The following is a 26324-nucleotide window of genomic DNA, read 5'->3' on the forward strand; positions in this document are numbered from 1 at the left end:
TAGCTATGCTTTCTCTTTATCATCCATTGTCTTCATTCTATCTATCTTGAGCAACAAATCCTATTCCTTCTGTGAGTCTTCCTGATAGAGACTGGGGAGAAAATACCCTTCCTTAGGTTTCCTCATCAGTCACATTCATTCTGAGCAATAGCTCTCCTTACACTATTCTCACAGGATCCTGCCATGGTGATTTATTAATTCTGTATTCCATATCTGTTTTCTTGAAAATCTAAGTTGGTTTGTGAATTCTGGTGCATTCACGTCCATCTCTTTAGATAACTACTCTTTTCTCTCCACATTGAAATTCTCTATTTTGTGTCTTCAGAATTTTGTCCTTGAGAACTTCCTATCTCTCCTAGACAGACATCCCAGGTAGAATTTTAAACCATGGGAGACTACCCTTCCTCTGAAGATCCTGAAATCTGCTCTCCTGAAATTGAGGATGGATGTCAAATTCATTCCAAATTTCTACTCCTTCCTTCTGAATCACAACGTCTAAGATGAAGTATTTACTCCTCTGCCAAGTTACCATCTTTTCACCCCTTCAACTCGTGTCTACCTTTTAGTGAGAATCAGATGCAGGATAGAATTCTCCCTTTTGAAGGAACTTTCATTATGACTAATAGAGAAAAAGTAAGACTTCAGGAACTCCTGATTTCAAGGACGGCACAATCTCATGCTGTCTCTCGATATGTTGCTTACAAAATAATTTACCTTTAAGGTCATAGAGTCCAAGATCAAAGAATCATAAAATCGTTGAGTTATTTAAGATCTTGGAAAGGACTTCAGGGGTCCCAGCCCATAGTGTGCAGAAATTCCTTTTACAGCATTAATAAATACTTGATAACTGACATACCAGGTATAAAGTACAAAGCAATGAAAGTATGAAGTAATGAATATTGCTTTACAAGCCATAGTATAAAGTATACGACCAGTATAAAGCAACAAAAGAAGCATTGAGCAGGTTGTGTCCAGCATGTACTTGGAAAGAAACATAGTAATGGGAATAAACAGAAAAAGTAACACAGTCCATGACTTCAAGGAGGGGGGAAGGCAGCACGTGAAGGGGGTGGAGTCTAAGGAAGGGCGCTTTGGCTTGGGAAGTTACAGGGGTACTGAATGGAGCTATACTGTATTTGAGTAACTCCTTTCCTGAAATGGTCGTGTTGAACTGATATATTGTTCCCAGGGCTAAAAGTGGAAAAGAAAGGAGGAGGGGAGGTGGGGTAGAGATGCTACACTCATGAAGGAAGTCATGAAGATGGCTGGAAACCTGGGAAGTAGATCTGATTAGGTTGATTAGATAGGGAAAACTCTTATTAATCAGGAGCTGAGTTAAGTACCAGCCTCTGCTTAAGTATCTTCGGTAGTGGAGAATGTATTAATTACACAAGAAACGAGATCAGTCTGACAGGGGTGTCAGACAGGGCCCCATAAACCAGAAAAGGTGTGTTCAGGCTTATAAGTGACAGACCCAGAGGGCTGTGGGGATTCAGGGTATTGAGAGGGCAGCCTAGACAGAGAAGCGAGATAGCACTTGAGCTGCGGGAGGTTGGGACAGAATGTACCTGCATAAAATTTCTCACCAATTGTCCTAGTTCTTTGATTAGCCTCTGGCGGGGCCCTACAAATCTCGTCCCAGGGTCTATTTATAGTGGGACTGACCAAGGACACAAGGCAGCTGGGGAGAATGTTTATAAACAAGAAGTCACCTGATGTGGGGCTGAAGAATTAATGCGATCTGGGAGACAGACTGCTCGGATGGGCAATTGGCTGGGGAGGAGGGTGTTGAATTCAGTCTCCTTCCTCAGGCCTCTCACCCCGCCCCGTTTCCAGTGGATGGGGCGGGGAAGGGGAAGGGGAGGGGAGGGGAGGGGGCGAGGGGACGAGTCCAGATTGGGGGCTTATGAATTAGTTCACAGTATATCAGTTCAAGGTCCCCTGCCTTCTGGGAACCCCAAGACAGAGAAGATCCAGTCTAGCCAGTAGGAAACCTCCAGTCTCATGTGTAGACACCGTCCCTTTTCCCGGAGCGTCCATGCACAGGGAGGGGAAGGGGCAATTGGCCCCGATCTCCTTCTCTCCTGGAGCAGGGATAGGAAGGAGGGACGGCAGTGTCGGGTTTCAGGGAAGGGGGGTATGGGTGGATCGTGGAGCCGACTATACTTAGGCAGGATTTTGTTTATCTTCCCCACTCTGGGCCCGCGGTGGTATCAACTGGGACCCCAGCCTACGTTCCTCGGGTTTCAGCACTCTCCCAGGCTCCCGGCCCCAAGGCTCCGCTCTGTGCCGCGAGGTGGGTACCGGGGCCCTCTTGGGGCTGCCTCGTTCCAGGAGGTGGGGTGAGGCTGTGCCCCCAGACCCAACTGTCCATTTCCACCTGTATTCCAGGCTCTCTTTTCACTTTGACCCTCTCCTCTCTGCCCCTCTCATTCCATCCCCCTCTTCAGTTTCCCTGTTTTAGCCTCGCTCCTCGATTCTGTCTTCCCTATCATTCTTTCTTTAATCGCGCCCTTTTCCATCCCGTTAGCCCCGCCCCTCATTCCATCCTCTTTAACCCTTCCTTTTATTCTATCTTTTTAGCCCCGCCCCTCATCCCATCCTCTTTAACCCTTCCCTTTATTTTATCTTTTTAGCCCCTCCCCTCATCCTGTCCTTAACCTTTCTCTTTTCCTCCCTTAAGCCCCACGCTGACACCAGCCCTCCGGCCGCTGCCCCTGGGGTCTCTCCTTAGCTCCTCTCCTTAGTTGCCTTCCTCTGTTCCTTCAGCCCCAATCCTCATTTCCTTCTCCCAAGCCCCGCTGTATCTCTTCTGTTTGTGTGCGCTTCTGTGTCGGTTGGGGATGGGGAGGGAAGGGGGTGGAGGAAGGGAAGGGTCTCTCGGGGCTGCAATCTCTTGCTTCTGTCTTCCCTCTCTTACTGCTGGAGCACTCTGAGTTGGTGCATCTGCTGGCTTCCCGGAGCACGGTCAGCTCCTCCTGCCTGGACTCTTGACAACCTTTCCCCAACCTTCAAATGCTGTATCTTCTCGTACAGCATTTGGAAGCTTGCCCAGAGCTTCAGGTTTCATTGACTAGCCCTTATGGTCTCTGGACCCCAGCTTCTTCTTAATGGCTGATTTAGGAGAACTGGGCCCTCTGCCCCTGGCCCCAGGACTTTCATTATTTTTTTAAAACTTTTTGACCCTTCAGTGGTAACCCAAGACTCCTAGGACTTCCTGGCTCCTGAACCTGTTTGGCTCCCTCAACTCCAAGATCTTCTGCCCCAATCCCTAATCACATCTACCCTTTTCCTGCTTCTGCCACCACAGTGGAGGTGCTGCTCCTCACCCCCACGCCCTGCTTTCTATTCCCTCTCCTCCCCTTTCCACATACTCCAGGACAGAAGAATGAGTTCACTAGTTTTTATTCACAAGGGCTTAGACAATGCACAGATTCAGAACTAACTCTCCAGATGAATAACATTTGATACGTAGACAAAAAAAGTCTGTCTTCCAGTGGATGACTGTCTTGTGCACCTCTAACCCTATTCCTATAGAATCCTTGAACTAATTCATTTCTCCTTTCTCCTTACAAAACAGGGAGGGGATAGAAAGAATGCTCACATAAAGTTTTTGTAATTGTTTTTAAAAATCAGAACTATTCACTGACACAAATTCACCCCCAATCTCCACAAGTCACTCCCTTTCCTTCCAGTCTCCCCCAGGGACAATGCTGCCCGCCCTGATGATTACACTTAGCTGCCTGGGCCTCAGCTCCCTCACACAGGTAATGAACTGTACCTCCATCCCCCTTAGTCCTTCTCCCCTGGACCTCTAGCCTCCTTTTCCTAGTCTCCTCCTGGAATCTCTACTGTGCTCTGGTCCTCTTCCTCCTCAAATACTCCCTGGGATCTCCATTGTCCTCAGGATCCCTAATTCTCTCCCCAGTCCTCTGCTGGGAACAGTTACTGTCCCCAGGACCTTCATAACCCTCCTGACACCCTCTCTGTTCCCAAGATCCTCAACTCCTTCCTAAGGCTCCCACCCTCCTCATGACCCCTTTTTCTACCTTTAGTCACCTCAGGGCAGTTGGACTTGGTTAGACTTGGCATCTGAATACTGGGCTGGATAGTCTGAATCTAGGTGGGGAGGAAGGATGGAGGGATGGAGGGACAGTCACAGCTGGGACTACAGGGCACAGAGATGAATGGGATCTGGAAATAAAAAATCCATGCTTTCCAGCTTGATGTGTAGGCATCCTGAAAACTGGAGGATTTGGCTGACTTGTTAATTCTGTAGTATAAGTGGAGATCTATAAGGGGAGTAGAGATGGTTTGAAGATAAGGAAGGGCAACTGATAATGGCGAGTCCAAAGCGGGCACCAGTCTAGTTCCCACACTGGACATTCCTGAAGGTGTTCTACGGTTGGCCAAATCATACTGCTAATGTACAGCTAATTGTTTTAGGAGAGCCAGAGAGTAAGAACTAAATGGATTTTCGTCTTGGTGGAGCAATACAGCTGGGAGGGAGGGGGAAATATTGGGGGGGGGGCATCCCTAGGTGTCTTTTCCCAGGTCTCTCTTTTTATATTCCCTTGTACCATGTGTATCTCTTGGAAGTTTTTGTATGCTGGGCCAAACTTGGACCTAGCACAACCTAAGCCTCAGAGCTGGTTGAATGGCATGTCCCAAAGTTGAGTCACTAATAGTGCAAAATCAAATTGAAAGAAGGTCTCCAGTGAGTGGTCCTCCTGCCCCACCCCCAGATCTGTGTTTGACTCTGGGCTTTTTACATTTATATTGATGACTTGGATAAAGGCAAAAATGGCATACTTCTTTAAATTTTCATGTGACACAAACACATATGGAATTTTTCATGGAGACAGACAGAATTAGATTTTAACATTGGATGAAAACAAATAAAATGAAATTTAATAGTTATAAATGTAAGGGCTCAAAAAATCAATTTCACAAATACAAGATTGGAGAGACCTAGTTTGAGACCAGTTTGGGAAAAGACCCAAGGATTTCAGTGGACTACAAACTCAAAATGAGATGGCCATGTCATATGGCAGCCAAGAAAGCTGAAGCAACCTAAGATTGCGTTAAGAGAGACATAACATCAAAAAATAGTGGTAATAGCCCTTTTATAGTTGACTTGAACAGGCTACAGATGAAGAATTGTATTCCACTGAAGAAGCCACATTTTGGGGAGGGCATTAATAAATTGGAGAGTGTCCAGGATGGTGAATGTCTTAAGGCTGTGTCACACAAGGATTATTTGAAAGAACTGGTGGTATTTAACCTGGAGAAGAGAAGAATTTGGAAGTGGGAGAAAGGGAGACATGATATCTACCTTCAAGTATTTGAAGGATTGTCTCCTACCATGGAAAAGAGATTGGGCATGTTCTATTTGACCCCAGAGAGAAGAACTGGGGTGGAATGGAAACAGTGGGGGTAAGGTGCAGGAGGCAAATTTGGGCTTGATGTCAAAAAGAACTTTCAAAAACAAGTGAAGCTTTCTGAAATGGAATGAGCTTCCTCATGAAATCATGGGACCTTCTTTCCTTGGAGGTCTTCAGGCAAGGCATGGATGCTCACTAGTCAGGCATTCTCTAGGACAGATTCTTCTTCAGGGATGGACTGGAATTGAGAACTTACAACTCTCGAGCCTAGCAGAATAAATCTAATACCTCTGTGTAGTCCTTCAGCTACACTTAAGCTATGTTTTCTCCTCCCTGGTTATGTGTATGGAGTGTTCAGGGAGGACTAGTACCTCTGATGTGAGGGGCATGCAGAGCTGTTTTCAGGGCTTCTCATTTACCTTTGGTGTCCAGCTGTCATCCAACTCTCACTTAAGACTCCAAGAAGCTGTGGCATGGGCAGCAATTACATATCAATAAACTGTCTTGGCAGATTGGCTAAACCAAGTTGAGTGTAGCTGATGGGCCTTAAACCCATCAGTGAGTTAGGAGGATGTTTAACCCAAGCATGTAAAAACTTTCCTTGGCAGAATGGGTAGATGAGGGCAATTTGTTCCAACTACCATGAAGGTAGCAGAAGCAGGTGCTGTGGGGTGCCCAGACTTTAGTCAGACATTGCCAAAGTCATCTACTGCATCCCAGGGCATTGCCAGTCATCCTGGCTTTTGCCTTACTTTTGGACTCCCATAACTCTAGAAAAGAGAGTGAGGCTGACGACTTTGAGTCATGCTGCCTTACTTAAATCCAGTTCTTGACAAGTCAAGACATCACCTCATAATGTCATTGGTTCTCTTTGAAACAAAGAATAAGCAACAACTGAACCTTCAAGGGCATGGTTGCTTAATTCCACATTGATTCAACCACTCTTCTTTGCTCACACTCCAATTTGTTAATGTACTACCTCCTCCCACTACTTAGCATAATCCTCTAGATCTTGTCCGACTAAGGTAGAGAACAGGATCATCAGCACACTCCTACTTTCACTGGCTCCTGTGTCTTTAATAATGAAGCCTAAGGTTAAGTTAGTTTTCCTGGCTGCCATATCATACTACTATCTTTGCTGTGATAAATTACTGAAAGGAATAATGAGAGAGGGGTAGCGCCATAAATCAATCAACAGTTACTTATTAAGTATCTGTTATTTGCCAGTCACTGTGCTAGGTGCTGGCAAATACAGAGCAAAAAATGGAACAGTCCCTGTCCTCAAGAAGTTTACATTCTCTTGGGAGAAACAATGATTATACATCTAAATAAATACCACATATATGTTGTTCAGTCATTCAATCCTATCCAACTCTTCATGACCCCTTGGATTATAGCATACCAGGACCTTCTATCCTCCACTACCTCCTGAAATCTGTCCAAGTTTATGTTCAACATATACATATATGTACACCTACATACATACATACATATACCCATAAAACTTGTGACCTGGCCAGCTGGAGAGAGGAACATGTGCTCAACTCTGAAGGATGATGGTACTTTGGGATAAAGCAGCCAACCCTGAGGGATCCCTTGGTTCTTCAGCTCCCCTAATAGAAGTTGGTCACTTTCAAAAGGGCAGGCAACTTAAGCTCTCTCTCCTTCTTCTTCATTTTCTCCTGAATGTATTGCTTCAGGAAGTGGGAACCGAGGAACTACCTAGGTTATGTCATTCCAAAGAGCTAAATCCTTTGGAAGTGAGCCAATATTTCCCCCAGAAATGGCTATTAGCAATCCATGGAGTATGTGCCAGAATAGACCCTGCTGTTTTACTCCCATTATATGTATATATGGGAGTCTATATGTGTATATGTATATATATATATGATTTCAGTATATATATGTATATATACATTGTAAACATAAAACAATTTCCAAAGAGAAGCAGTAACACCTGGGGTGGCGGAAGGATCAGGAAAGGCCTCATCTGGGGAGCTGTACTTGAGCTGAGCTTTGGAGGAACATTAGATGGTCAGTTCTGACACTGTAATTCACTCTGTAAAACAGAATAATCTTCAGTAATCAAGGGATATGTGATATATGGGGACATTCTTATTCTAGTAGATTGAAGTCAAGTGGATGGCCACGCCAAAACAATATTTCAGTGCCCTTGCCAGAGCATGGAATTCAGGGTAGAGGAACCAGTTTCAGGGACAATTCTTAGGATTTTCCACCGCAGGCAGCCAAGAACCAAATCGGAAGACTTGGAACCCTCCTTTGTGTCTGGCTATTCCTATTCATTCAATAATGGCAGATGACAGAGAGAACTTCAAGGCTCCCAACTCATCACACGTGCATACAGTGTTTATGTCACCTAGAGCCTTTACACTTTAGAAGTCTAAATCACACTTGCTAGAACTTCACCACTGAAGGGAGTCCAAGAGACCAAGCAGGAAGTCCTAGGGATAGTGGGAAGAAGGCTCCTGAATACCATATTTGTACAGAGATTATAGTGAAATGGTTTGAATATACTCCTGATAAAGCTAGGTAAGAGCCAGATCAATGAGATTGTTTTGTATCTGAAGAAAAGCACTACTCTAATCCTCTGGCAGCTATGTGAAATGCCCCAAACTCATCCCCTTCCCCCATCCATAGGCCCACATTGTCCCCATTGTGCCTTTGGGCCCAGCTTCTGACACCTTTGATGATGCCTACTTGGACTGTGTGGAGGAGATGGAGGAGGAGGCCACCCACCTGCTCCAGGAAGAGATGGCAAATCACTCCCTGCTCCGGGAATCATGGGGGGCTGCCACAGCTACCTGGGAGAGCCAGAAGAGGGGACTCATTCTGCCCCTTGGTTTCCGAACCCAGCATGCTGTGGCCATCATGGTCTACACCAATTCATCCAACCCTCTGTACCGGGAGCTGAACTTTGCTGTGAGAACAGCAGGCAGCTCTCGGGAGGACTACATGAAGCACTTCCCCTTCAAGGCCCTACATTTCTATCTGATGCGGGCCCTGCAGATGCTGAGAAGTTCTGAGAGCTGCCAGGAGGGTCCTGGACAGGAGGTGTTCCGAGGTGTGAGCAGCCTCCGATTCCAGCCTAAACAACTGGGAGATGTGATTCGCCTTGGCCAGTTTACCTCCACCTCTGAGAAAAAAGGAGTGGCCCAGGGATTTGGAAACACAACCTTCTTCACCATGAATACTTGTTTTGGAGTCTCCATACAAGCCCTTTCAGTCTTCCCAGAGGAACAAGAGGTTCTCATCCCTCCTCATGAGATTTTCCTGGTGTCTGACTTCTCTCAGGATGGGACCGGAAACCTAGTGACCATCAGGAGTCTCAATCGGACCTGTAGCCACTTCAACTGTGCCTACCTGGGTGGTGAGTCAAGGGCTGGGGGCAGAACCAGGCCTATCATAGGATCTAGATCTTGAAGGGACTTTGTTATCATCTAGTCTAAGCCCTTCATTTTACAGAGAAGGAAAATGATATCCAGAGATATTAAATGAACAAATCAAGGTCAAAAAGAGTAAAAAGCAGTACCGAAATTCAGTCTACTGCCACTATATCCAGTGCCTGTCCCACTAGGCCACATGGCTCATTAGGATTAATGTCTTCAAGTATTTGGAGGATTGTAGAGTTGTAGAGGGATGAAACAATTTATTCTACTTGGTCAGAGAGCAAAACTAGGACTAGCAGTGCAGGGGTGGAGTTACAAAGGAGCATGTAACGTAATGGTTAATGTCAAGAAAATATTTTCCAGCAAGATAGTTCCTAAAGTGGAATGGTTTGCCTTAGGAAGTGATGAGTTTCCCATCCCTGGAAGTCTTCTGAGGAAGATGGATAATTCTTTACCCGGGTTATAGCCTAGCAGATTCTTAGGATTTTAGCTCTAGAGCTGAGAGGGACCTCTGAAGCCATTTAATCCAACCCTCTTACATACGAATAATTGAAGCTTAGGGAGGTTAGGGGACTCATGCAAAGTCACAGGGATGGTATTCATCCGAGGCAATATTTGAACCCAGACCCTCTGACTCCCAAGTCAGTGCTTTATCCTGCTTGGTTAGAGAAAGGAAATTCTTTTCTGGTTGGAAGATCTGTGATTTTATGATTTTGTTAGGAAAGAGGAAGACAGCATAAGACCATAGAATCAGAGTCATATATTCTCCAAATTCTAAAACTTCAGAGTGGTAGGGCCCTTGGTGGGCATTTAGTTCCATCTCCCATGCAGGAAAACCCATCTTCTCTTGAATGGTGTCATCAGTCTCCACTTGGTTATTTCCCTGGGCCTCACCACTCTACTGCTTTCTGGTTCTCAGGGCCCCTCCCCAGAATTCAGACATCACTAACCTACATCAGCTTCCTGAGACAGCAGTTCCTTTTGGAGCAGAGCCAAGTCAAGGGACCTTTGCCTTCTCCTCTAAGGACTTCTATTTCCCCCATTTTCTAAATTTTGTTGATCTTGGACCTTCCTGGCCCCTAAGTCTAGTTGGACCCCTCAGCTGCTCTCATTTCCTAATCACCTTCCCCTTTTTCCTATTGCTACAATTATCTCTTGATGCCTCGTTCTTAGGGTTAAAGACAATAGAAATTAAAGCTAGAAAGGACCTTAGAGGTCATTAAGTCCAATTCCCCTCATTTTATAGATGAAGAAATTGGGGCACAGAGAGTTTAAGTGACTTAACTCAGGGTCAGACAGCTAGTAAGTGTCTGAGGTGAGATTTGAACTTAGGCCTTTCTGACGTCAAGTCCAAGATTCTATCCATTACTCTACCCAGCATTAGATATCATATTCCATTATTGTTTTGTAGAAGATGAAAGTAAAACCTAGAGAGGGGAAGGGATTTGCCCAGGGCCAAACTAGTAACAAGTAGTAGAGGCATTTGAGCTCAGGTCCTTTGACTCTAAGTCCATTGGTTTCACCATTCCCCCACATAGTCCTCATAAGACCCCCATGCCTCCAGTCTCCACACATCCCAGATAGAATGAGACAGAAGAGAACGTACAAATTCAGAAATAACACTTTAGAAAGGTAATTAACATCTAAAGGAAAGCTTCTTAGCCCCAGTCCAGAGGGTATGTCTAAAATCTCTCAAACTATAATTCCTATGGACCTATTTAAATTATCATGGAATCTTTGGTCCCAGCTGATTTGAGGATATACTGAGACAAGATGCTCCATTCTACAACCCTTGGCTCCTCCCAGGAGTACTGGGGCCATTATCTGCATGACAACATTGCCACTGACCTAACTCAATACCTTCTTTTCCTTCCCAGTTCCAATCCAGGGAGAAAAGGAATATAAGAATGGATGCTAACAGGGTTCCCATCATCTCAAAAGTCAGAAAGATTTAACTCCACCCACAGGCCATCTCTAACGCTTAAAAAAAACCAGATATCTCTTTTCCCTAGAGAAGGTGAAGTTCAATAGTTCCTATTGGAATGAGGGGAGTATATTCCATTTCAGCATCAACCCTGAAACTGAAAGGAATTGGCCATGTTTAGCAGAAAGAAGAGAAAACTCAGATGGGACATAAAGACTCATATGTTCAAGTATTTAAAAGGAGAACTTGTAGGAGGGGGTCAGACTTGTTTTACCAGGTCCTAGAAGCCAGGGCAAGGACCAAAAGGGAAAAGTTGTGGAGAGACAGATTTAAGCTTGATATCAAGAAAAATTTCTTCATGATGAGAGCTATCCAAAAGTCTAATGAACTTCCTCAGGAAGGAATGGGTTCTCTATCTCTTCTTCAAGGGGAGACTGGATACCACAAGAGAGAGTATTCCTCCTCAGATAGAGTCTGTCAGGTGGTCCACTGTCTTCATGTTGAAGATTCTGTCTGAGATGTGTGGGAGTAAAGAACTTGATCCCCAAGGAGAGAGAAGAGATAGTCCTCACTCATAAAACCTATATTGGAATGAAAGGGTACACCTACCATCAAGACAGCATGAAGAAACTGAAACTAGGGGATAGAATAAAGTTGCTGAGGAAAGGAAGGTTAGGATCATATCTTTAAGGAGGAAAGACTGCAGAAAGGAAAGGGGGAAGAGAAAGAGTTGTGCTGGAAGTGGGGTTGTTCAGTGGGATAGCCTATATCAGGATGTGAAGGAAGGAAGGACAAATTCTGGGAAACTTTTGGGGCAGTGAATCCAGAGGAAGACTTTCATCTATTTCTCTTGGTATTCCAGGAGAGAAGAAGGAGGGCTGTGTATCTACCCCAGGTGAGTCCCCTGTCTACTTTACTCTGGATTGGGAAGGAAAGAAGGTCTTAGATCTCTCCCCAGATCCAAATGAACCCTTCTCTTTCTTTCTCTTCCTTTCAGGGCAAAGCTGGGATGCTCCACTCCCAGGACCTTGGAGTCAGCTTATGCCAAGGACCCTGTTCCTGCCTCCTGGAGCTTTTCAACTCTCGGGCCCAGTGCCCTGATCTTCCAGCTTCTGACTGGGAAATTGTAGGGACCCGTTGGTTCCCCCATTGTGTAGGCCCGGCCAGGCTGAAGGCAGCCTGGAGAAGAAAGCAGAGGAAAAAGATAAAGATGAGGATGAAGATGATGAAGGTGTTTGGGAGCTGTTCTGTGAGCAGTGTCCTGGGAACAGGGCAGGGGCCTCAGGCCCCCCGGACCAGGCAGATGTGGAGCTACAATGGGTGAGGCCACTCCACTTTGTGGTTGTTGCCATGGCTACCTCTCAATAAAGGACCTTGCAAAATGTCTGCCTCATTCGTCTAAGCACAAGGGTTGTCCCCTCTCATTGACTGATAGGTCAACTGGCCACTGAGTTTGTTATTTGGTCAGCCCTTAATGTGTTTCAGGCAGGGTTTTCCATGCATTCTCCTCTGGTGTACTTCAATAAAGCAGCTATTTGCCTTTTTTGCAATGTTCTGCTGCCTCCCAATAGAAACAAACTTACACGTCTCCCTTTAAACACTTTGGGCAAGTCATCTTCCTGGCTGATTGCATTTCCTGTCCTTGTATGTTGCTTAGAGATCCAGGAAATTGCAGGGGAGAGAACTCAGGTTATTTCACAACATGGGTTATGTTTACAAAATTATTGTTGCCTATTGACTTTGGTCAAAGATGGGAAGTTCCAGTGACCACAAAAATATCTGTTTGAGGGGTCCAATTCTCTAGCCTTATTTCAGTTCAACAATTTCTTAAGTGCCTACTTTGGACCAGTTATTGTGTTAGGGCTAGAGATACAAATATAACTTATAGACTATTAGGAAGGACACAATGTATACAACTGATAAATAGATATAATAGTGTTTCCTTTTCAGAATTGCTTAAGTTGGTAGGTGTACATGGCCAAAATAGATACAATGTGAGACTCTGAGTGACTGATTTGAAAATCCAGGAAAGTGTCAGAAACAATGGACTTGTTCCTGAAGACATAGACTGTCTCAATACCTCGTTTTCCAGCCTATTTGCAAAAGGACAACAGAAGAAACTTAAGAGTTAAAGAACTGGGGAAGCTTAAACTCCAAAGCTGTCTGGTGATTATTGGACAAATGGCCATAGACTATAGAGATAAGATTTGGGAAATGTACTGGATGATTTCCACAGAGGCAGCTGGGTGGGTACAATGGCTAGAGCACTGGGCTTTCAATCAGGAAGACCCGTCGGTTCAAATTCATCCTCAGACAATTTGTAATTCTGTGACCCTAAATAAGTCACTTAACCTCTGTCTATCTCAGTTTCCTCAACTGTAAAATAGCACCTACCTCACAGGGTTGTTGTGAGGATCAAAAGAGATAATATTTGTAAAGCACTTAAACACGCCCTGGCACATAGTAGGCACTTGATAAATGCTTCCCTCCCCATCTCCATAAGTTAAAATGAGGTTTCTGAAGGGACCCAGCCTTGAACCAGAAATAGTTTTCATCAAAGGAAAGAAAAAGAGAGGTTTTTTTCTCTCTATATGAAAGATGAAAACTCAAAGCCCAGAAATGGAAAGCTTTCTGCCAATCTCTAGCTAAGAATCTTTGTTGTCTCTGAAAAGGCACAATGCTTCCCCAGCTGAGAGCTTCAGCTGAGCCTGATGCTAGAAGTACCAGAAACTATAGTTGTCATCAAAGAGTAAGCCCACCGGAGTGGAGGAACAGGCCAGTAGAGCATCCCAGTAGTCCAACAGCTCAGATGAGCAAGTCCAGCTGAGCAACTCATCTAGCTGAGATACTGTGCGAGGATCTAGCCCAGTTCGGTCTGGCAGCAGAGTCACCCTTCTAGCCCAGATACTACTACCAGAAGTAGATTTTGTGAGGAGAGAATTCAAGGAAGAAAAGACATGAAAGTCCTACAGTTCTGAAGAAATAAAAAACACTGAGGCCCTGCAGCTCTGGAGTTGTGAGTGGCTTTAGATACATGTGTCTCCTCCATATGTACCTCACTATTATTGGACTTAAAGTTTGACTCCCTATCATGAATGCTATATATTGGTGGGAAAGTGGCCCCAGGTTTATGGGAAGGATGTGTTGTAATTATTGTTCTTTCTATGCCATTTGAGTAAATACTTCTGTTGAGTTGTGTACTACTTGACTGTTAATGGGAAGCACACCAGTGGGGGCTCAGGACTTACAGTTATAGGAGTTAGATAATCCTAGAACCTGAAGAAGCAACTTTTCCTCTAAGACAACTCAACTTACAAGTTCTAATGAAATTTAGAGTAAGAGTTATACAAACAATGTAATAACAACTGGGGGAAATAAGGAAAGCTTTCTAAAGGAGGTGGTAAGGTAAGGTAAGGTAAGCTAAACCATGACTGAAAACAAGGCAGAGGTGAGGAATGAATTTCTGACATGGAGGAGAGTCAAGGTGAACAGAGTCAGTCAGAAAAATGAAAGTTTAGAGAACAATTGGTAATCCAATTTGGAACTGGCTGGAACATTATTGGTTCAAAGGGCTAATTTCAGAGCCTAGACAACTGATCAGTCTCTCTTGCCCATTTCCCCATATTTAGAAGCAAATGGACTTGTTTGTCTTTCATTCTCACAGAGGACTATGACATCAGGGAGGTGATACCATGACCTGCAAGTGAATGTATTTAAGTGAGAGAGGTCTATGCAAAGTCACCGGCTACACTTTCTTCTCCAGAGACATCTGGATCCAGTGGCAAGATACAGATCAGGATGATTGGAGATGGCCCTGGATGTAATTTGGCCTTTTTAAACTAAGGTATTTAATAGGTCTCAGCGCTGAGGCAATGCCCAATCAGTGATTAAGCTTAGGTAAAAAATGAGACAGAATGACCTCTTTCACCTAAAGAAAAAAAATCAGTCTGAGAGGGGAAGACCCTCATGGTTTCTGACCAAAAAAATGGAAACAATTGCTGTTTACATTCACTCTAAGCCCATCAGGGCTCAAACAATTATCAAGTTGTGCTTGGCCTGGGGCCTAATGTTGGCTAAGCAATGAAATCCAGAATAGTTTGTGTTTAAGGCTTGGTTCTTAAGACAGAAATCTAGCCTGTAAGCCCCAAGATATCTTTCAAGGTTTGTGCAATCAGAGTCAGAGTCAGAAAATGAAATGTTAAGTTCAGGGAACAACTGATAATCAAGGCTGGAAAATCTGGGATCAAAAGGCTAATTTCAGAGCCTAGACAATTGATCAACCTCTCTAGTCCATTTCCCTGTATTTAGAAGCAAATGCACTTAGCACTGAACAGGAGGAGGAGATCAGACTAAATTACCTTTGGGAATCTGCAAGGCATCCTATGAAAGTATGCTTCATATGACCTCAAGCTTTCTATAAAAGCAAAGGCCCAGCATTTTAATATCATTTTATTGATATTGCTAGAATAGAGACAGTCTCCAAAGAATGAAAAATGAATGTCACACAGAGGGCAATGGAGAGACATATGACAGCTTGGAGCAGGCTGTAAAATACAGTCAATGATGAACTTTGAAGGACAGGATTAAGAGATATCAACAAGATATCAACAATATAAAGAGAAGATGGACTGGCCAATAGGTGGACCAACAGGACCCTTTCAATGTCAGGAGAAAGCAAAGAAAGTCTCTAGCATGTTAGGTAGATTCCCTTGGAATGAATTGGGAAGGACATGGATAAGAGTAGCCCAGGATAGGGAGGCATGGATGAGTTGTGATTTACATCATCGGAGGGAACTTCTGAATCAATGAAATCACAGACACATTTGAGTAGAAGCAAATGCTCTCTAAATAATTGTATGATCCACATGATCAAGAACTAAAAGAAAAGCCCACTGCATAACATGTATCAAAGTGGGGTTTATTAAAGCATCTTGAACAAATAATTGAGTCTCAAGATGGTGGAGAAAGGTTCTGAAACTTAACTGCCTAGGCCATCTCTCCCAGAACCGTGCCAAGCCTTCACAGCTCTATGCCAATGTTAAGCTCTCCCATCTGTTAAGCAGTAAATCTTCAACATCAATATGATTTCAGCCTAGGCTTCTCTTGCTTAAATTGAAAAAAAAAGCAAAACCTCTCACTTTTGATATGATTATCAGCAAAGTCTTGCTTTTGATCTAGATTTGAAGGATTGGGTGCACACTGTTTAACCAAGATACAGATAGCTGAACTCACAGATAGTCTTTCTGAATTCATGATTACTCTTTTAGTCAGCTTGGCCTTTGCATGCATTTTACAACCTCAGCAGCCTTAGTCACAGATAGCCATTATCTGAAAGGACTGCCTTTACTAGGCAGTTGATCTGAGCCTTAAAAAGACCTTGAAATAGCTACTGTAATCTTGGGGGATGCAAAGGAGTCTGCACGGTAAGCTTTTTCACAAAAGTTTCAAGAGGAAAAAACTGTTGAATTTTTAGACAATCACTTATGATATATGTCAAAGAAAGCTATTAAGAACATAAAGAGTTAAATACACAATATTTAATGAAATTATCCCTTCTGCTTAGGACGGGAATCTCCTAAAATGGGGTTTGCACTGGCAATTTCAGTATATGATTAGGTAACTAATGAAGCCAATCCCACACAGTGGTTCGCTACATCTCATAGCCTCACTCTTCCCAGCAGAAACTAATATGTCAACGGTACTTTGACACTTGGGGTGAGCTGTGGCAATCACACAAAGCATTGTCAAGAAAAAGACCACCTATAACAGAAATAGACTAAGAAGAGATAAAGCAGAAGTCCTTGAATGATAAGCTCAGAAGTCTGTGTTTTATCCTAGAGGTAATAAGGAACCATAGAGGGTGTCTTTTATTTTTTTTTTTAAAAGGAGAGTGATATGGTCAGGTCTGGGAGACGTATAATTACACCATGCACCAAGTCTTAATCAAAGCAAATTCTTTGTTTTGTTTTATTTTTTAAATTCATTTTGAACTTAAATTTAAAAAAACAAAACAAAAAGAGAACATTTCCATGTACGTAGCACAACATAAAAAGAAGATTCCTTATTCTTGTTGGTGTACCTACAGAGTTCCTGCTAATGTCTCTTTGATGGGTCTGGCACAGCATGAGTATAATGTATTAGCATTCACCTTATATGGAAGGATAAGGAAAATTTACCCGTCTTTACTCTTCCTAATCCAAGATATATAAGTTCTGGAGTTCCCTGGAGTTGCCATACTCAATCTTGTTATGACCAATGGGAGAATAGTCTTATTCATAAATGAGTGCAAGTTCAAACATGTAATAATGCATTTTCTGGCCATGCAACAAAGACTAATGCACTTGATTTTTATTTCTTACAAAGGAATTTGACAAAGGGATACTATGTGAATACTAAGAGAGGAAAGCAGCAATTACTATGTTAGCATGGCTTCTTCCAAAATGGGGTATTCCTGACTAACCTCTTTTCCTTTTTGACAGGATAACTAGATAAACTAAAGAAGGGGCAGGATGGCACTAAGGGCAGAGAATCAGTCAGATATAGGTTCAGGTTCTGCATCTGACATTCACTAGCTATGTGACACTGGGCAAGTTGCTATGTACTTTAGCTAACTCCCTAGTTAGCTAAACTCCCTAACTCCCTTACATCCCAAGGCTTAGATTGGCTTTGATCTGTATTGGTGGAGAGAGTTCCCCACACCAACATAATCACAGAAGCTTTCTGTCATATCTTCATGCAACTCAAATGGTCAACAGTGTGACATGGTGACCAAAAAAAATTAATTCTATCCTAGTCTATAGTGTGAAGGGAATTATGATTTTCATATTAATTGCTATGATATATGCAATGAATATACCAATAATTTAGATTTTTAAGAACTGCTATTTCAGCAGAAGATTCTGGCTTGAGATTTGTAGAATCACAATGCAGCTTAGAGTTATCAATCACTGACATTTCTCTACTTGTATGTGCCTGTGTAGATCAAGTGAAGCAAATCAGATTGTAGAACCTGTTCACATCACAGAACTCTGGCCTTGTGAACCACCAAGTAATGACCGCCAAGATGTGAAACAATCAAGTTGAGGACTGTTCCCATAGCACTAGAAAACACTGTATTATCCTGCGCTCCTGGGCTTGTCATGGGAAACCTCTCTCAGGTCCTGGAAATGATTGTGCTATCATGCACTCTTTTCTCACTTGTGATTTATGTATATAAACTGTGCCTTCATTCCAGCATATTGAGCTCTCCTTCCCAAGAGAACCTCAGGTTTGTAAACTGCATCCCTCACTCTGAAATTACTTAATTAAACCACTACTTACCTTTTGACACACTCATCTTTAGCCTTCTCTGTTTTCATCTCTGACTATTCTCAGTTTAGAGAACAGTCCTGTCCAGACTACATTTAAAATTCAGTTAAATTCAAATAAGAGAGGAATAGGGTCTAGGGCAAAAGAGGTAAAGGTTCCACTCTGTCCTGGGTAGCATACTTCTATTTTGTTTTTTTTAATATATTAATTTTATCTATTTTTAATGTTCCACAATCACTACCATATAACTTAGATTTTTTCCCCGCTACTTGCCCCCCATCTCCTCGCTCCCTCCCTGAGATGGCATACAATTCTATGTAGGATCTACACAGACATTCCTATTAAATACATTTTCACTATAGTCATGCTATGTAGAAGAACTAAAATGAATGGGAGAAATCATATAACAAACCAAAACATAATACACACACAAAAAAATGATCTGCTACATTCTGCGATTGAATTCCGTAGTTCTTTCTCTGGATGTGGAAGGCATTTTGCCTTAGAAGATTATTGAAAAAAATTTTTTTTAAGTCCTTGCATTGCTATGAAGTTTCTAGTCTACCTGAAAAAACTCTCGCACACTATGATCGTTGCTGTGCACAAAGTTCTCCTGGTTCTGCTCCTTTCACTCAGCATCAGATCATATAAGTCCTTCCAGGCCTCTCTGAAGTCTTCTTGTTCATCATTTCTTATAGTGCAATAGTATTCCATTACATTCATATACCATAATTTATTCAGCCATTCTACAATTGATGGGCATCCTTTTGATTTCCAGTTTTTGGCCATTACAAAGAGTGCTGCTATAAATATTTTTGTACATGTGGGTCCTTTCCCATTTTTATGATCTCTTGGGGATAAAATCCTAGAAGTGATATTGCTGAGTCAAAAGATATGGACATGGGGGGCGGAGCCAAGATGGCGGAGTAGAAAGATGCACATACACATAGCTCCGAACCCACAGCCCATAGAACAACTACAAAAAAGTAACTCACGGAGAATTCTGCACCCAGAGGCCACAGAACATTGGAGCGAGGGAGATTCCTGTTCCGGAGAGACCTGCAAACCTCTCGCAAAAGGTCCTTCGGGCTGCGGACTATGCGCCGGGACTGGGAGCTGAGTACAGCCCTGCCGTGGCCGTGGCACTGAGAGGAACAGATCCGAGCAGGCTTCAGGGACGGGATCTCCAGCGGCCACACAAGTCCCTCCACCCACAGGTGATGGGGGTCGGTGAGAGAGTCTCTTTGGCGGGTCGAGGGGGGAGTGGGGTGCCCCCATGGCTCGGGCCCCCTCGGGAGACAGAAGCTGAGGGGCGGCAGCAGACCTGGGCTCCCCAAGCAGGCAGGAGCCTGGATCCATTGTTGAAGGTCTGTGCATAAACTCCCTGATGGAACTGAGCCTGAGAGGTGGCCCTGCCCTGACCTGAGCATCTGAACTTAATCTCACACTGAATAGCAGCCCTGCCCCCACCCAAAGCCCTGAGGCTGGAAGCAGCATTTGAATCTCAGACCCCAAATGCTGGCTGGGAGGATCAGGAGGCGAGGTGGGTGTGAGGAAAATATTCAGAGGTCCAGTCACTGGCTGGGAAAATGCCCAGAAAAGGGAAAAGAAATAAGACTATAGAAGGTTACTTTCTTGGTGAACAGGCATTTCCTCCCTTCCTTTCTGATGAGGAAGAACAATGCTTACCATCAGGCAAAGACACAGAAATCAAGGCTTCTGTGTCCCAGCCCACCCAATGGGCTCAGGCCATGGAAGAGCTCAAAAAGAATTTTGAAAATCAAGTTAGAGAGGTGGAGGAAAAGCTGGGAAGAGAAATGAGAGACATGAAGTCAAAGCATGAACAGCAGATCAGCTCCCTGCTAAAGGAGACCCAAAAAAATGTTGAAGAAAATAACACCTTGAAAACTAGCCTAACTCAATTGGCAAAAGACGTTCAAAAAGCCAAAGAGGAGAAGAATGCTTTCAAAAGCAGAATTAGCCAAATGGAAAAGGAGATTCAAAAGCTCACTGAAGAAAATAGTTCTTTCAAAATTAGAATGGCACAGATGGAGGCTAAGGACTTTATGAGAAAGCAAGAAATCACAGAACAAAGCCAGAAGAATGGAAAAATGGAAGATAATGTGAAATATCTCATTGGAAAAACAACTGACCTGGAAAATAGATTCAGGAGAGACAATTTAAAAATTATGGGACTACCTGAAAGCCATGATCAAAAGAAGAACCTAGACATCATCTTTCATGAAATTATCAAGGAAAACTGCCCTGAGATTCTAGAACCAGAGGTCAAAATAAATATTCAAGGAATCCACAGAACACTGCCTGAAAGAGATCCAAAAAGAGAAACTCCTAGGAACATTGTGGCCAAATTCCAGAGTTCCCAGGTCAAGGAGAAAATATTGCAAGCAGCTACAAAGAAACAATTCAAGTATTGTGGAAATACAATCAGGATAACACAAGATCTAGCAGCTTCTACATTAAGGGATCGAAGGGCATGGAATAGGATATTCCAGAAGTCAAAGGAACTAGGACTAAAACCAAGAATCACCCATCCAGCAAAACTGAGTATAATACTTCAGGGGAAAAATTGGTCTTTCAATGAAATAGAGGATTTTCAAGCATTCTTGATGAAAAGACCAGAGCTGAAAAGAAAATTTGACTTCCAAACACAAGAATGAAGAGAACCATGAAAAGGTGAACAGCAAGGAGAAGACATAAGGGACTTACTAAAGTTGAACTGTTTACATTCCTACATGGAAAGACAATATTTGTAACTCTTGAAACATTTCAGTATCTGGGTACTGGGTGGGATCACACACACACACACACATGCACACATGCACACATACGTAGAGACAGAGTGCACAGAGTGAATTGAAGAGGATGGGATCATATCTTGAAAAAAAAATGAAATCAAGCAGTGAGAGAGAAATATATTGGGAGGAGAAAGGGAGAAATTGAATGGTGCAAATTATCTCTCATAAAAGAGGCAAGCAAAAGACTCATTAGTGGAGGGATAAAGAGGGGAGGTGAGAGAAAAACATGAAGTCTACTCTCATCACATTCCACTAAAGGAAAGAATAAAATGCACACTCATTTTGGTATGAAAACCTATCTTACAATACAAGAAAGTGGGGGATAAGGGGATAAGCAGGGTGGGGGGGATGATAGAAGGGAGGGCATGGGGAGGAGGGTGCAATTTGAGGTCGACACTCATGGGGAGGCATAGGATCAAAAGAGAATAGAAGTAATGGGGGACAGGATAGGATGGAGGGAAATATAGTTAGTCCTATACAACACAACTATTATGGAAGTCATTTGCAAAACTACACAGATTTGGCCTATATTGAATTGCTTGCCTTCCAAAGGGAAGGGGTGGAGAGGGAGGGAGGTAAAGAAGTTGGAACTCAAAGTGTTAGGATCAACTGTCGAGTAATGTTCTTGCCACTAGGAAATAAGGAATACAGGTAAAGGGGTATAGAAAGCTATCTGGCCCTACAGGACAAAAGAGAAGACGGAGACAAGGGCAGAGAGGGATGATAGAAGAGAGAGCAGATTGGTCATAGGGGCAATTAGAATGCTTGGTGTTTGTAGGGGGGGAGGGGATAAAAGGGGAGAAAATTTGTAACCCAAAATTTTGTGAAAATGAATGTTAAAAGTTAAAAAAAAAAAAAAGATATGCACATTTTTGTAGCCCTTTGGGCCTAGTTCCAAACTGCTCTCCAGAATGGTTGGATGAGCTCACAGCTCCACCAACAATGAATTAGTGTTCCAGCTCTCCCACATCTTCTCCAACATTTATCATCTTCCTGTTCTGTCATGTTTGCCAATCTGAGAGGTATGATATGGTACCTCAGAGTTGTTTTGATTTGCATCTCTCTAATCAAAAGTGATTTAGAACATTTTTTCATATGATTATAGATATCTTTAATGTCTTCCTCTGAAAATTACCTGTTCATATCCTTGAATACTTTTAGATGACTGTGATTAGCTCAGGGTACCACATTTTTAGGGAACATATATATATGGTGGAGTGTGTCTAAAAGAAGGCAACCAGGATTGCAAAAGGACTAGAAAATATATCACATAAGAGTCATCTGAAGGGAACTAGATTTGGCCTGCAGAACAGAAGTCTTAGGAGGACATAATAGTCAATATTTAGAGAGTCATCATGGAGACAAAGAATAAGCTTTGTCTGCTTGGCTCCATAGAGTCAAAACCAGAAGTAGATAAGCTCGTGAGAAGCACTGTGGAAGACCCTTTCCCCCAAGATGGCACCGAAGGCGTAGGAGGAAGCCGCTGTACTCCCCAAGACAGAAGCCAAGTCCAAGGCCTTGAAGGCCAAGAAAGCGGTGTTGAAGGGTGTCCATAGCCACAAAAGGAAGAAGATCTGAACATCCCCCACCTTCCGGTGACCCAAGACACTAAGACGAAGAAGGCAGCCCAAATACCCTCGGAAAAGTGCCCCTCGGAGAAACAAGCTTGACCACTGTGCCATCATTAAGTTTCCCTTGACCACTGAGTCTGCTATGAAGAAGGCTGAGGACAACATCACCCTAGTTTTCATCGTGGACGTCAAGGCCAACAAACATCAGGTCAAGCAGGCGGTAAAGAAGCCATATGACATCGATGTGGCCAAGGTCAACACACTGATCTGGCCTGACGGAGAGAAGAAAGCTTATGTCCAGCTTGCTCCAGACTGTGATGCTTTGGATGTTGCCAACAAAATTGGAATCATCTAAACTGTCTCCAGCTGTCTCACTGCACCTACAATAAAAAGTTTTCCCTGACAAAAAAACCCCCAAAAAACAAAAAACAAAAAACCAGAAGTAATGGGTGGAAACCAAAGGAAAGCAGATTTCCACAAGGACAAGGGGGTAAATTAACACAAGGGAAAGCTTTCTAAAAATAAAAATGTCCAAATGTAAAATGGATTGTCTCAGTTGGAAATGACAACATCAACAACTGACACTTACATAATGCTTTGCAGTTTGCAAAGTATTTTTATTGCATACCTCATTTGGACCTCTCACTAACCCCAAGTATTATTATCATCCAAATTTTACACAAAAGCAAACTGAAGCTCAGACAGATTTAATGATTTGCCTAGGGTCATATAGCTAATAAACACCTGATGAGATATTTGAATTCAGGTCTTCCTAACTCCAAGTCAAGCACTCTGTCTACTATTCCACAATTTCTTTCAAGTTAGTAGTGGATTCCCAATATTAAAAATCTTCAAGTAAAGGCTGCTGATCACTTGCGTGGGAGGCTTCCTATTTTGATATGGATGGAATTAGATGCCCTTGGAGGTCTGTTTTGACTCTGAGATTCCAGGGCTTACTTACCTGCTCGCTTTTTCCCAAAATCCTGTCATGGGGCCACAAAATTGCACCATTATAGCTAGAACCCTTTGGCTAGTTATTACCTTCTCTTTTCTCACCTTTCAAAATATAAATAATCTCAGATGATGAAAGTATCTTTTCATCAAAGATAGAAATGTGCTATTGTTACATTTACAAGGTGCTAGCTGCTGCCCATGGTTCTGAAGCAACCCATCCAATAAAGCAGAAAGTGTCTTAGAGCTGCCAGCACTGGTTTGGGGTAGGAATAGCTTTTCCTTCATGTGACTCAGAGTGGTGTCATAGTGCTCTGTCGGTATTCATGGAAAACAAGAGGAAATTGAGGGCTGAGTTGAGCTGCTGAAAGGTGGGTGACCTGGGATAAGAGTTAACTTTCGGGTGATTCTTCCCTTAAATTATTGTTTGAACGACATTCAAAAATCCTGCCTTTATTTACTGAAGTTTGTGTGAGACATAAGAAAATTTCTTTCTTTTTAAATAATTAATTAATTAATTTTCTGTTGTCAACATTCACTTCCATAAGATTTTGAGTTCTAAATTTTCTCCCCTTAAGACAGCATATAGGCTACACATAGACATTCATATTAAATGTATTTTCACATTAGTCATGTTGTAAAAAAGAATTAATCAATGGGAGAAATCACAAGAAATAAGACAGAACAACACTCAAGCCTTCTTTCAGTTCAATTAGCCAGTTAAGACACTGGTTGGATGGACGAGACTCCCAGTGAGTCTTCTGTATTTGTGATGCCAATATAAGTGAGCCAGATTTTGAGAATCTGAGTGATTTAATGGGGGCAAGAGCAACACTTTTATACAGAAAGACTGTGGGAAGATATGAATGGAATCTAGGAGTGGCAAGTAGCCTACGTGGGTCAGGTGCAGGCAATGAGGGCCACAATGAAAGAGTAGTTATTGAGTGAATGGGTCAGGCAAACATCAGATATCTGGGTTTAGGGGCTTTGGGGTCCAGGTCCCAAAGACATGGTCTTTTCCTTTCAGGGATCCAGTGCGAATCCCATTCCCCCATCATTACTATGTACCAAGCTCTGTGCTAAGCACTTTGCAAATATTATCTCATTTGATCCATACAGGCTATACATATATAATATGATATAATAAATATAATATATATGTAATTGAATCAGCATAAGGAAGGCATTACAATGAATGGAAATTGGGAAAAGTTCCTGTAGAAGCTAAGGGCAGGTGGGTGACACAATGGATAGAGTACTGGGCCTGGAATCAGGAAGACTCATCTTCATGAGTTCAAATACAGCCTCAGACATTTAATAGCTGTGTGATCCTGGGGCAAGTCACCGAATCCTGTTTGCCTCAATTCCTCATCTGTAAAATAAGCTGGGGGAGGAAATGGCAAACCACTCCAGTATCTTTGCTAAGAAAACCCCAAATGGGGTCACAGAGAGTTGGACACAACTAAAATGACCAAACAACAAAAACCCAACAATAACCTGTAGAAGTGGGATTTTAGCTGGCATTTGCAGAAGGCCAGAAATGATAGGAGGTGGCAATAAGAGGGGAGAGAATTTCAGGTATGGAGGACAATCATGAAAATGCCTGAAGGTATAAGAGGATTATCATGTTCAAGGAATGGGAAGCGCTATATAAGAGGTTATTGTCACAATTACAGAGTATGTGGGGGCAAAGGATAAAGTATAAAAAGATTATAAAAGTAGAGGGTAAATTATTAAGGGCTTTTAACAATAGAAGATTTTATATCTTATCTCAGAGGTGACAGTGAGCTCTTGGAATTTATTGAGTACAGGGTGACACATTTAGACACACACTTCAGAAGATTAATTTGGTAACTGAGTGAAAGATGGACAAGAATGGGGAGAAACTTGTGGCAGGGAGACCATCCAGCAGCTGATTATTCTTGATAAAGTTGTGCCATTTTTTTGAGATTACTATCAGCTAGGTGGGACGGTGAATAAACTTCTGGATCTGAGTTCAGGAAGACATGTTCAAAACCAAACCTCAGACACTAGCTGTGCGATCTTGGGCAAATCATTTAACCTTTGCCTCAGTTGTGAGGATCTAATGAGATATTTGCAAAAAGTATTTCACAAACCTTGAAGCGCTATATAAATACTAGATGTTACTTTCTCCTTTTCTCTAATCATTCCTTTAATAATGCATTTTAGAATGATATGTGGAATTGGAATCAAGTTTTCTAACCTATTGTTTTCTGACTCCACTGTATAGAGAAAGGAGAGAAGAGGGCCTGGGATACAACTTTGAAGGATGACCAAAGTGCTGTGATATCTATGAACATCTGACAAAAATAAAATGAGCAGTCAGACATGTAGAAGAATGAAGAGAAAGCTATCATTAAAACCCAGGGAGGAAAGAATGATGATAGAAGAGGACAATAGATTTGTCAATTAAGAGATCATTGACTACTTTGGAGAGAGTAATTTGAGTTGAATGGTTAGTTCAGAAGCCGGGTTTCACTGGGTTTAAAAGAGAGTAAGTGGAGAGGAAATTAGAAATATTAATTGCATATGGCTTGTATTGTAGATTGATTGTAGAAGGGGAAGAAAGATATAGGATGACAGCTAGTGGCCATGGTAGGATTTAAAGAATATTTTTTAAAAGGATGATAGAGATCTGAATGTTTTGGTAGGTAGCAGAAGCTAGTAGATAGAAACTAAAGATTGGAGGGAGAATAAGGAGGATAGTTTGGGAAAAAAATGGGAGGGGACTAGGTAAAGGAGGTATGTGTAGAAGGACTGATCTTAACAAGCAGAAGGTTCAACTCCTCATTAGATACTAGAATGAAGGAGATAGTGGGGGACAATGTCCAGAGATTGTAAGATGAGGAGAGAAGAAAGAACTCTTATCAAATGGTCCTGTTTTCTTTGGTGAAATATGAGATGAAAACCCCAATGGAGAGGGTGGGAAGAGGAGTGATTGG

At 42.6% G+C, this 26324-nt stretch overlaps 1 protein-coding gene and 1 pseudogene across 2 annotated transcripts; both read left to right on the plus strand.

The window, feature by feature from the left end:
• The first annotated feature begins 1863 nt into the window (after positions 1-1863).
• ART5 (ADP-ribosyltransferase 5) lies at positions 1864-13907 on the plus strand. 2 transcript variants are annotated; one of them, XM_072610278.1, is made up of 5 exons: positions 1864-2296; positions 3696-3767; positions 8043-8772; positions 11578-11610; positions 11713-13907. In XM_072610278.1, the coding sequence occupies exons 2-5, from the start codon at positions 3711-3713 to the stop codon at positions 11814-11816; spliced, it is 924 nt and encodes a 307-aa protein (XP_072466379.1). In that variant the 5' UTR covers positions 1864-2296; positions 3696-3710; the 3' UTR covers positions 11817-13907. The 2 variants fall into 2 exon arrangements, with proteins under 2 accessions (XP_072466379.1, XP_072466380.1); XM_072610279.1 differs by lacking the exon at positions 3696-3767 and having other exon boundaries at positions 1876-2296.
• An 8387-nt stretch (positions 13908-22294) lies between these two features.
• On the plus strand, positions 22295-22803 carry LOC140504893 (large ribosomal subunit protein uL23-like; annotated as a pseudogene).
• Positions 22804-26324: the final 3521 nt, after the last annotated feature.

This window comes from Notamacropus eugenii, chromosome 5 (genome assembly GCF_028372415.1).
Source record: "Notamacropus eugenii isolate mMacEug1 chromosome 5, mMacEug1.pri_v2, whole genome shotgun sequence".
In the NCBI taxonomy this organism is placed as follows: Eukaryota; Metazoa; Chordata; class Mammalia; order Diprotodontia; family Macropodidae; genus Notamacropus; species Notamacropus eugenii.